We start from the raw sequence: 12,261 nt of genomic DNA, 5'->3' as shown, positions 1-12,261 counted from the left end.
TTTCCCCCTTGTATTGAGTGAGTGGAGAAAACGGGAGTGGCGGGAGGGGGGAAAGAGGGGGAGGCTTTTCGCGGAAGCCTCGTGGGGTACCTAGACGGCGAGACGGCGAGCAAAGAAAAAGGAGGAGGATGACGCACGGGATGATTTACGAAGGCGGTCGGTCGGTTGGTCTACGAGCGCTTGGTTGAAGCGCCAAACTGGGGCTAGGTACCGGATAGAGGGCAAAACCGAGGGCGGGACGGGTGTAGCATGTAGATTCTTTGCATCGGCACAGCAGCGATTCGAGTTGAATACATTTTTTGGACATTTTGGACATTCATGTCTACGATTGGGCTCAAGCATGCAGAAAACACGCAAGTACTGTGCGGACCGATTGACTGATCGACGTGCATGTATTTTCTTTCACCATCTTGTCCGAATGGCACCTTGGTCCGTACGTGGTCGTTGCTAATGGACAATGGACAACATGACAGAAATAGAATGAAAGGGTAATCACTATCGTACAAAAGAATCTTGCCGTGCACAGCCGTGCCACTCCCACCTGCGCTGTTGGCTAATTATCACTTACTCATCGGGCTGTGCCTGCGGCCGGTCGCAACCCGCCCGGCTTATCCAACGCCGGTGGCCGCATGGGGCCGTTCTTCTTGCTGTCGTTATCATATACAAGTCATGAAGCGTTTCCACGCAGAATCCAGACATATCTCGTGACGTTACTTTTATCTCATGAAGAAACTGAAATCATAGCGCGTGCGTGACGATCTCGGCGTAGAGGTCGTCCGGGATCATGTTGATGATGCCCATCGTCAATCTCTGGACGAGTTCGGCATTCAGTGGGGGGAATGATCGGAGGACCTTGTTGGGACTGGCATGCGGTTAGCCGTTGCCTTGCCTTCGCCGCAGCCATGTCCGTCAAGGGAGCAGTGGGAGGGGGTGGGTGGACGAACCTCGGCGACTCGAGGATCTGAGATCGCATGGCGGCGAGTTGGGCGACAATGCAGACGATGTTGAGATGGGTCCCGTACGCAAACAAAAAATCCCAGAGCCGCAGGACCTCGGGAAGCGGCGGGGTGCAGGCGCAGAGGGTCAGGACGGAGGGGAAGGCGTAGATCTCGGCCGACAGCCCCTTGGCGGTGAGATGCATGCTGAGCTTGGGGTCGACGATGGCGAGGACCTTGTCGACGAGGGCAAGGCCCCGGTGGACGCCGTCCATGGCTCCGCGGATGTAGGCCGGGCATTCGCGCGTGATGAGCGAGTGGAAGGCGGCAAATGCCTCGGCCTCGCTGCGGGCGGCGTAGAGAAAAGGCGCGGCCAGGACGTTCATGCCCTGAACGTAGGTGCCTGGCTCCGGGCCGAGATTGGACCCTGGAAAAGGGCAGATCGTCAGCTCACGGCACAACCATACAGTCGTCGACGATGCAAAGGACGGCAGCATACTTGCTTGGGAGTGTCCAGACACGCTCCCCGCCAGACTCTCTCGTCGGTGGGAAGACTGCCGGCTGCTCGGCCTGCTCTGGCGCTGATCCTCCTTCGCGTCATGCAACTTCCAAGCAACGGCGTTGAGGAGGCGAATCAAGCTGGCCTCGCTGACGCGTCGTCGGAACAGAGGGTCGGTCGTGAGGGTGCGGAACGTGTCGTTGCGAATCTTGGTGTAGGCGGCCGAAGCACCACGATGGATGAGGGAGAGGTATTCGTCGGCCGACGACATTGGCGTGTCGAGGAACACGAGCCAGACGTATATTCTACGTCTTGACTAGGACGGGGAGAAGATGGAGTGTCAGCCGGTTTGGGGGTTACGCGAGAGGGTGAGGGGGCACAATACCATTCCATTTTCCGCGCTCTTGATGCCCTCCTCGAGCACCTTGAATCTCGCGCTCTCGAGGGCACCGGCAAAATCACCGTCTTTCGGCCCGCCGCGAATGATCTTTTGCAGGGTCAGGTGGCCGTGGGAGAATGAGGGCTTGACGGGCCGCAGGTGCTTGGCGGCGGCGGCAATGACGCCCATGTGGTTCACCCGAGGGGGCGTGGCATCGCTGTTGGCGCGTCCGCGATGGGAGGTGCGCCCCCGATCCCTCGTCGGGGAGACGCTGTCGTTCACCGGATGCCTCTGGGGAGAAAGGAGCGAGGGCTGATGGAATGGACGAGAAGCGCCGAGGTTGTGCGCCGACTGGAGCCTTCGCAGCGCTCGATGCGTCCGGGGGGAGGGGGGGGGTTGGAGGTTTGCGGCGTTGGCATTCTGGTGCGTCGTCGGATGGCGGAACGCGCTCTGCGAGGGCACCATCGGCTCCCGCGACGGGCTCGCCATGTCGGTGACAAAATAGGGGAGAGGACTGTGAGAGCCAAGGGCACCTGCCAGAGGTGTCATGGCCATCGGGATTAGGATGTCGTTGAAGATCAGCAGACGGGTCGAGTGTCCGCATCAACCATGGAGGGAGTACGGAGCACGGAGGATGGAGTAGATAATTATGGACGAGTAATACTAATTACTGGGTACTGGTCGTAGGTAGTGGTGGTGAGGTGGGCATCAGCAGGCCGGTTACCACTATTCCTCTGGGTATAGGGACTATAGTACGTGGTACCCTGGGAATTTAGTGGGGTGGCTGGGAACCGTCGCGCCATCAGCATCAAGCGAGCAGGGAACTCCAACCAGGCACACCAGCGACGATGTGTAGGTTCTTGTGCGACACCTAAATCCCATATTCTCTATTACTCCGTACTCCGTAGGTACTTGAGTATTGCTAGGTATACTGAAGGGCTTACTATACGTGTACAAAATGTGTACATGTGTAGCCCAAATAAATTGTACTTGTACTACTCCGTACGGAGTACAGAGTACGCTGTTCGCCGTTCACTAGACGCACCAACCCAGGTACGTATTTTCCAAGGTATTTGCCAGCAAACACTTGTTCGAGTACGGAGTAGGTGCAGAGGGAAGCACTTTCAGCACTCGCATACTACTAAATACCTAGTCCGTAGTATACAAGTAATCCACTATTATCGCCTGATATCCTATTACTTGCTTCGAGTCGACAGAGTTGAGAGTGTTCGACCTCCTGGTACCCGATCGGTTGCGCATGAACAGCTGCTAATAGTAGTTGTACTTCATAGAAGCGCTCCATTCAGCAATGGGCATTACCTACTTGGTACCAATAGGTGCCGAGAAAGTAGGAGTTCCAGTCTATATCTGGGGTTTAGACATGTCAATGGTGTAACCTCCAATCCGCTCCATACGCAGAGGATCGAGGCAGTACCTGTGCAGCGAATGGATCTGTGCACTGGTCTGTGTTGTGGCGATCTGGTTGGGCTCAAACTACGCATTTCAGATAGCAACGAGGCCCGCCGCAGTAGGTAGCAGTGTGTCTGTTCCAGCGCCCTTGGCAAGAACTTGGCCGAAGATTGATGTCGACTCCCCCTCCCTCCGCCAGCGTTGCAGGTCATGGGCAGGCAAAAAGATAAATCAGCAGAGACCTAGGCCCATCGATGCTCTCGAGTAGAACGGAAGAGGGTTTTCATCGGCGTTGTATCTTTTTGTGAGATTCGTGACTTTGCTGTATCCGACCCCGTATACTGTCCATGCACATTGCTGCTCACACTGCTGCGCTGCTGCTTCGTAGAATGGCACTTGTGGTCGGCGTCCTACATACCTCCTTACGTACGGTTCGGGATACGTGTACAACGTAAGTGTATGTAATCACCCGCAGAGCCTCGGCAAATAGCATCATGGGGGCTCTTTACCAGTATCGGGGCTTGGCTTCGCACAAAATGCTCTGCCTGTTGGTTCAGGGCGATGGCGGCGCGCCCCTTGTCCGCCCGCACTATTCTTACAACGGTTAATGGGAATGGCGACATCAACCAGCAGTGTTTGTGCAGCTACAGTTCGTAGAGGGGCAAATCCGATGACCATTTCCATCTCCCTGTTCCCAGTGATGCACATATGCAGATGCCTATTTCATGTGCTGGTGCTGTACATTGTAGACATGTGAGCACGTGTGCAACGTACAGAAAAATATCGAGAGGAAATAGTTGCACAGTACTCGGTAGGAATTCAAACTATGCCTCCATGGCGAGATGTGCGTGGCCTGCGGAGAATCATCCAAGAGAATAATCGCAACTAGAAGATTCCGCGTCGCACAGGTACAGTTGTTGTACAGTTGTTTCTACCTGTACTCGTACGGAGAGGTAATATTCATTAGTGCCCTGTTATTCACCAGTACGGAGTACCGCTTGTAATAATACTTGTTGGTGTGTTGTAGGTGTACAGGCCGTACCTGCCAAGGGTGCTAAGAAGGTACCGAGTGGACCTCAGATCTCGCTATTGCCCCTGCACCCCCACCCAGCCACCATCCCAGCCCATGCCTCCCGAGCCACATGTACGGAGTATAAGTACTTACAGTACGGAGTACTTAAGTAAGTAAATAAATACATGTACTTACAGGGACTTACGGAGTACTCCGTAGGTGTACAGGACAAGTTCCCCATAGGGAGTCTGTACATGTAATCACACCTACATGTACTCCGTACTTGCAAGTACTTGTAGCACGAGCAGCCAGCCCAAGTGTTTGCAAGTAGGGAGTACACCGCACACCCATTGGCTTTCTGACACACTATCTGAATGTCGCCATCGCCTCCTCACCTTGGTGCTGATGCCAGTCCGTCAGGAGACCTACCGTCGAGTGCTCCGTTCCAGAAACGTCGGGATTCCCTGCCGATTGATGTTGTCATCCCTCTGCAAGCGAGCATTGAGCACATTTCCCCACGACGAGCTCGGAGTGTGGGCGAATGGCCGACGCCATGACGTTAAAATGCTGCCCGTCCCACTGTCCCTTGCCACATCTCCATTCCCTACCACTCGTCCGCCGCCCTCCTTACCATCGCCTGTCGTGACGTCCTTCATATTACATCCTTCCCCCCACTGTCTTGGAGCCTTTCTGGTTCTTTCTTGCATTCGACCTCGTCAGTTCTTGAAAAGCGTCATGATAGAACCTCGGTAATCGCAGCGCATCATCCAGCATTCATACGCCAGGCCTTGCATTGCTCGCAGTCGGAATCGAAGGTGATATTGGACTGTGCTTCCACTTGCCTGCTCCTTCTCGGTAGCCCGCGTCAATCGAAGCCCTGATTTCATCGTCCAGCATCTCCAATGACTGCCATGGCATGACATCGGCACCTTCCTGCAAGTCCTCGTTTCCTCCTCTTTCTTCCCCTCCCGCGCATGCTCCCCCGGTCCGCCAAAACTTTGTCGGCACTTCGATGGTCGAATTTATGCCATTTATCCCATGTCACACCTGTCAGCTTTGGCCGAGTTCCTTGGCATCAAGGTCCAGGACCCTGGTCAACGCAATGTTGATCAACTGGCCCGATACGAGACGGCCCCCACGACCCTGGCCGATGACACCTTCGTCGAAGATCTTCCGACAACTGCCGAATGGTTTCGGAGCCAGCTGCCCTCAACAAACACTCTCGCCCTTTACTCCCGGTCCCTCTTCCCGTTTCTGTCCTGGATAGGTCACTACAATCTGCAATGGTTCGCCGGGGATGTCGTCGCCGGCGTCACCATCGGCGCCATTCTTGTCCCTCAAGGCATGGCCTATGCTTCGCTGGCCAGGCTTGAGCCTCAGTTTGGCCTGTACTCTTCCTTTGTTGGCGTCATGATATACTGGATATTCGGCACCGCCAAGGACATATCCATCGGGCCCGTCGCCGTCTTGTCCACCGTTGTCGGCTCCGTCGTCGAGGACGTCAACTCGAGTCCGGCTGGCAAGGACGTTCCGCCTCACGTTGTTGCGTCAGCCCTCGCCGTCATCGCCGGATCTGTCGTCCTTGTCATTGGCTTGCTACGCTGCGGCTGGATAGTCGACCTAATTTCCATCACTTCCCTGTCTGCTTTCATGACGGGCTCTGCCATTACCATTGTCGTCAGCCAGCTGCCGGCCCTCCTCGGAGTCGGCGGGTTTTCCAACAGGGATTCCCCGTACTTGGTCCTCATCAACACGCTGACACGCCTACCAGAGATGAAGCTTGATGCTACCTTGGGCCTCTCAGCCCTCCTCTCACTGTACTTGATCCGATACTGTCTCGCGGTGGCAGCGGAGAGACTCCCGAAGCACAAGCGAGTCCTCTTTTTTGCAAGCACCATGAGAACCGTCGTCATCATTCTTCTGTGCACCATGGTGAGCTGGATAGTCAACAGGAACAGGCGAGGTGGGCCAGCCTTCAGCCTTCTGGGATCCGTACCAAAGGGTAGGCAGGAGAAGCATTGTCGAAAGTCTCCGTATCATGTTGACCGTTCTTCCCCAGGATTCCGCGACGCCGGCGTTCCGGTGGTGAAGAGAAGCATCGTCGCCCAGTTTGGCTCTCATCTTCCAGCGACCGTCATCGTCATGCTTGTTGAGCACGTTGCCATTTCCAAGTCATTCGGGAGAGTCAACAACTACAGCATCGACCCCTCCCAAGAAATGGTTGCCATCGGCATCACCAACATTCTCGGTGCATTCCTCGCTGCTTATCCCTCCACGGGATCATTTAGTCGAAGTGCCGTCAACTCCAAGGCGGGCGTTCGAACACCAGCCGCCGGCACGGTTACTGGTCTTGTCGTTTTGCTGGCCACATATCTACCCACCGATGCCTTCTTCTACATCCCCAACGCCGCGCTTTCGGCCGTCATCATCCATGCGGTGGGCGATCTCATCACGCCGCCGAATACCATCTACCAGTTCTGGAACGTCTCTCCCTTGGAAGTTGTCGTCTTCCTCACCGGTGTCCTCGTCAGTGTTTTTGCCAACATCGAGAGCGGTCTGTACACAACGGTCTGCATGTCGGGTGCCATACTGCTATTCCGCATCCTCAAGGGCCGCGGGAGATTCCTCGGCCAGGTTCGCGTGCATTCCGTTCTTGGAGATCAGGTCATCGGCGACGACCCCAGAAATCCCGTGGGCGAGTATGGCACGTTTGAAGAGGCCGGTAACAGCGCGGCCCGGAATGTTTTTTTACCACTCGACCACGGTGATGGGTCGAATCCCGAGGTTGAGATCGAATCCCCGTACCCCGGCATTTTCATCTATCGATTTGCAGAAGGATTCAACTACCCCAACGCCAACTTTTCACTGGATTATCTGACAGCGTTCATTCTCGCACGCACCCGCCGGACAAGTGCTGAAACGTTTGGGAGGCCTGGGGACAGACCCTGGAACGATCCTGGACCTCGAAGGACGCACAAATCACTCGAGGAGCCGCATATGACCCGAAGACCGACCCTCAAGGCCATTATTCTGGACTTGAGCTCCGTGAACAACGTCGACATCACCTCGGTCCAGCGCCTTATTGACGTCCGAAACCAGTTGGACTTGTACGCGGCGCCGGACGTGGTGGACTGGCACATTGCCTGTATCAACAACCGATGGACCAAGCGCGCTCTCGTCGCTGGGGGCTTCGGAGTGCCCGCCAAGGTACGTGATGGGACCCATCACCGGTGGCGTTCTATATTTAGCGTTGCCGAAATTGGAGGCAAGCACTCGGCGGCGGCGGTTGCGGAGGATGAGGCGAACGAGCGACAGCTCCGCATCGAGTCTCAGCGGGCAGACGACGAAGAAGTGGGCATGGAGGATGGGTTCTTCGGGTCCAGAGTTGCAGCGGACTCCGGCAGACAGGCGGAAGAGAAGCCGTTGGTGGCCATGTCAAAGCCGAGGCGAAGAGGGGCTGCGGTTCACGGCCTCAGCAAGCCACTGTTCTACGTCGACCTAACGAGTGCTGTGCAAAGCGCCATTGCAAATGTCGATGCGCGGCAGGAGTTCCGGGAATCCGTTGGCGGTGGTCAGGATTAGTGTTGATATATTGCATGACGCATTGGAACTGAGGGAGTTGGTGGCATGATGCATATGTTGAACAATCAGTTTCACGTTCCCAATGGCATATGAATGATATTGGTATATTTTTCATTCAATCTACTCGTCGTTTCCGGATAGTCCAGTCTGTGTCGATGACAATGTCTTGAGCATTTCATCATGGGGGGAATAAGGGGGACTTTGTCTTCGGCTTACTCAAGTTATCATTTTGGGCGAATGGTCACCTGATATCGCGTATGTTTCGCCGCATCGCTTCCCCACCAGCACACGTCATCCTCGACATTCATTCAACATACAACGAACGGGATTGACCATGGTCACCAGCCAACCATCTCTCAATCCGTAGCGGCATCTGCTGGATCATTTCCTACTCGACGACCAACAATACACCCGGCCCTCCATCGCCATGCCTTGGGGTTACGAGCGCCTCAACACGAGGAGGTCTCAGCCGAATCCAAACATTGTCTTCATCAAGCCGCTGCCGGGGCCTGGAGAAAAAACATCGCAGGACTTTCTGGAACGAATCGCGGCGCAATGTGGTAATTCCCATCTACGTCAACACGTTTGAACTTCATTGATCGGCCATTAACACCCCGCCTCCTTTCCATAGTACCCATCATGCGCAAGCATCACCTCTACGTCTTGACACTCGAAGAATACGAGCCAAACAGAGAATTCGTCGGACGCAACTTCAATGCAGGAGAGGTGGTGCAGCTCGTCCTTAAATCGCCGCGGACGGGCCGCTGGCTGCCGTTTGAGTACGTCCAGATGGTCATGATGCACGAGCTCGCCCACTGCAAGCAGATGAACCACTCGCGCGCGTTTTGGGCCGTGCGCAACAGCTACGCAGCAGAAATGTACAGTCTCATGGGAGAGGCCTACACGGGTGAGGGTATTTGGGGGCGGGGAGCCCGCCTGGCCTCGGGCGAGTGGGAGCGGAACGTGGTGCAACCGGATGAAGCCCTGACGGAGCATCTGTGCGGTGGGACATACCGATCGAGGGGCAGAAAGAGGACGACAAAGGCTACGCTTACATATCAAGAAAGAAAGGAAAGACGGATAGAGAAGAAATTCGGCAAGAACGGTGTCGCGCTCGGGGCAGACGAAGTGGTAAAGGCTACACTGGAGAAGGGCAAAAAATTGACGGCCAAACCAAGGGTGGCTGGCAGTGCTCGTGGCAGGGAGCTCCGAGCCGCCGCCGCTCTCGCTAGATTCGAGCAGCAAAAGGGGGAAGACATGGTCAAGCTCAAGAAGGAGACGGCAGAAGAGGCTGAGAGTGAGTCTGGCAGTGAGAGTGAGTACGAGGAAGGCGATTCCCAAGACTTGGATTCGAAGGACGCAATCGATGTGGACGGACGTCGGCTGCTGGACAGGAAAGGGAGGGGCATGGTGAAGGTCTGTGAGGATGAGGATGCGAATGACCCGGATGCCAAACAGGAACTCGACGAGCTGCGGGGCGTCTTTGGGCAGAAATGGATCAAGAGCGAGTCGACGGGAGAAGGTTCAGGAAGTGGCCCGAATCCAGTCCACGGCAGAGCGGGCAACAAGAAGAAGCTTGCAGCCGACGAAGGAGAACCGTCCAGGACGAAGCGCGCGAAGGCTGAACCTAGCGAGGCCTTGTTCAGGTCAAAGTCACTTCCAAGAGCGCCGGTTGAGAAGGTCAAACAGCGAGACAACGGCAACGAAGCATATGGGCGGATGGAACCAAGCCAGGCTACCTCAAGCTCCGGCCCCCTTTCACCTCAACAGGGAGTGTTGAAGGAGAGACTGATAACATGCTCCGCCTGTTCGTTTGCCAATGCGAGGCAGGCGGCGACATGCCACGTGTGCGCCAACGTTCTCGCACCGGACGATACGACAAACTTGTGGCGATGTCGCAGTCGGGACTGCTTGGATAGCAAGTACATAAACTCTGGCGACTGCGCCATTTGTGGAGTATGCGGGCGGAGGCGAGATGATGCGAGCACATTCGCGGCGACATGACTGCCACGTGCGTCTGTTTTTCGGCATTCTCGTGCAAATCACATCATCGTTTGCAAAGTTTCACGTTCGGCGCGGAGAGAACATGCGCATGGACGACGTCTATTTTGATGCCGTTTGGACGACGTTTGGATGCCAATGGCGAACGACGGATCGCGTGCACGCGCACACGCCGAGACGTACAGACTTCCGGGAGTCGTGCCCAAGAGTTTGTGTCAATAGCACCCATGATGATTGGTGGGATAGCAGGCAAGAATGTTTGTTCGGAACTCGGATCGTGAGCGAAAGGATGGCGTTTTCGCTCTGGAACGCCGATAAACAACCTTTACGCTTTTACGCTTCCCCGCCCCCAAGGCCGACACCCGAGACATTGGTAGGACATGGATAAGGTTCAATCCCGTTCTAGACCACCGGTCCAAAATGCCAAAACCGTTCAAACATGCTTCTGGCACGAACTCAGGTCGGAGCGCCAATGCAGACGCAACATCTTGGGCCATCCGCCTATCCATCCATCCATCCTCCATCCCATCCCTCCCTCCATCCATCCATCCACATTTTCGCCCGGCTGCCAGCCTATACCCAGCACACCACAAACGGCACTTCTCGGTACTAGCCAACGGCAGGTCCACGGCCGCAGGCCGGCCAAGCGAAGGCATTGAACCATGCCAAAGGGAGACGCATGGCTGGTTGGACTTTAGGGTGAGCTGTGCTGCAGGAGCCACCAGGGCGCATTGCCAACCGCCACGGCCAAAATATCATGGCCACATTCTCGCCGGCCCGCCTACCTATGCCAGGCCAGGTATCGGTGCAGCGATTGACTCGTCTACATGCAATAATACCCTGCATGCCCCTCTCCTTTGACAATGGAAAGAAGCCGAGTTGCTTCTTTTGGTGCCGCGATGAAACGGTCGAATGGATCGAGCGCTGAGTCCATGTCTATTGCACCGCTGGCGCTTCCATTTCACGTCCGGTGAAGTACCAGTGACCATTCGCGGATGTATTTGTTTCGATCAGCCAATCCTTGATGTCGATGCGTTCGCTTCTTTGTTCTCTTGTACTGTACACTATCGTTCGTCGTCGGACTGGTCCCGGATGATGAGCTGTGGTGGTGACATCAAGCGCCGCCTAGTCCGGAGAAAAAATGCCGTAGTGGTCGTGCTCGAATAAGCTGCGAAGCGGGGGCCAATAAGAGCGACGTTGTGTACAATATATCTGCAATGCCTGGACGGATCGACGCTCCGGCACATATGCACGGCAGTTTCCTGTAGCGTCGTGTATGGGTTGCATCCGGCCCGTCGGCCAGTATGAAGAGCAGAGCAGGTATCTACGTTCATGGTTCATGACACGTTCGCAATCCCTATCTTTGTGGACATGCTCTTATTTCCTAGCGCGTACTCTGGCTGTATACCTGGGATAACTAATCCTATTCTGCCTCGGGTCAGCATATCAAACGCGCATGCAAGTATATCCCGATACAATTTGTTCAGGGTGCCAACGATCAGCCAGGTGCCAGAGGCGGCAAGGTTATCATTTTGGCCGTGTGCTGTGTTCCATAGGCTGAGTGGCTCGTCTGCGACGTCGTGTCCACCAAACCGAGTGTGTTGGGTTTCCAAGATGCTCGATAGCCGCCGGCATGACTGTACCAGCTCGCATCTTCCGAGTTGGCAGAACGGAGCTGGGTCCGGCGAGAGGTGTCTTGATGGCCTCAGGAGATCTCTGCGCCGTTCCATGACCAAGAGCTGGGCTAGCGGCACCCAGTTCTCCGGGTTCCAATTCGCCGTCTTTGCACCGGGAGATGCCTGGGACAAACGCGACGACAGTATTGCCATGTCCGTTCGTTGGTGTACATAGTAAGCAGAGGTAGCAGCCATGGTACCAAGCTCTCACATCAAGCTCGGTCAAGAAAGAGGGTCCCCGTCGATGGCCTTGGAGGCCAGTCGGGACCGAAATTGGTTTCCCAGCCGTCGATGCAAGCTTGTTGGCAAGGGGCGGCAGCGAGCGCGGCGGCCGCCACCGATATCGCGTGCGGCGACAGCAAGGCATAAACTTTCCGCGTGATGTACACCCTGTGCTACCAAAAATTACGGGGGCCCCTGGGCAACAGGGCTCGGGTATCTTGGGTCCTAGGCGGTGCCGGCGACGAATTAGCCCACGAACCAAGCATGCTGGAGTCCGCCAACAAATGTCGTGTCAGCTGCTAAGACGTAGGAGTTGGATAGACTTCAGGGGGAACATACTCGGCCAAGAGCAAACGGTGACGAAGTGCGGGCAAGGGGCGACTAGGGAGTTTGGGTACATTGAGTACCAGTATTTACATGCAAACATACATACAACTTGAGCTTCCGTTCCACGGTGAGGCGTCCGACATGCAAGTGGAAGCTGGCCGCGTGAGAGGCTGAAACGTTAGGATAAACCTTGGGTCATTGCGCGCTGCATGTTCTGC

The 12,261-nt window shown here is 55.6% G+C and overlaps 3 protein-coding genes across 3 annotated transcripts; 2 read left to right on the top strand and 1 right to left on the bottom strand.

Annotated features, from left to right (window-relative positions):
• Positions 1-738: 738 nt before the first annotated feature.
• DCS_07520 (mitotic check point protein) lies at positions 739-2,368 on the bottom strand (the record flags this gene model as incomplete). The annotated part of the gene is made up of 4 exons (XM_040804805.1): positions 739-862; positions 945-1,362; positions 1,435-1,750; positions 1,820-2,368. 4 exons carry the CDS (start codon positions 2,366-2,368, stop codon positions 739-741), a joined length of 1,407 nt encoding a protein of 468 aa, XP_040654909.1.
• A 2,905-nt stretch (positions 2,369-5,273) lies between these two features.
• DCS_07519 (sulfate permease) lies at positions 5,274-7,817 on the top strand (the record flags this gene model as incomplete). Its single annotated transcript, XM_040804804.1, has 1 exon — positions 5,274-7,817. One exon carries the CDS (start codon positions 5,274-5,276, stop codon positions 7,815-7,817), a length of 2,544 nt encoding a protein of 847 aa, XP_040654908.1.
• A 639-nt stretch (positions 7,818-8,456) lies between these two features.
• On the top strand, positions 8,457-9,821 carry DCS_07518 (uncharacterized protein; the record flags this gene model as incomplete). Its single annotated transcript, XM_040804803.1, has 1 exon — positions 8,457-9,821. The coding sequence occupies one exon, from the start codon at positions 8,457-8,459 to the stop codon at positions 9,819-9,821; it is 1,365 nt and encodes a 454-aa protein (XP_040654907.1).
• Between the last annotated feature and the right edge of the window lie 2,440 nt (positions 9,822-12,261).

This window comes from Drechmeria coniospora, chromosome 03 (genome assembly GCF_001625195.1).
Source record: "Drechmeria coniospora strain ARSEF 6962 chromosome 03, whole genome shotgun sequence".
NCBI lineage: Eukaryota > Fungi > Ascomycota > Sordariomycetes > Hypocreales > Ophiocordycipitaceae > Drechmeria > Drechmeria coniospora.
This window is presented reverse-complemented; position numbering and strand designations above follow the sequence as displayed.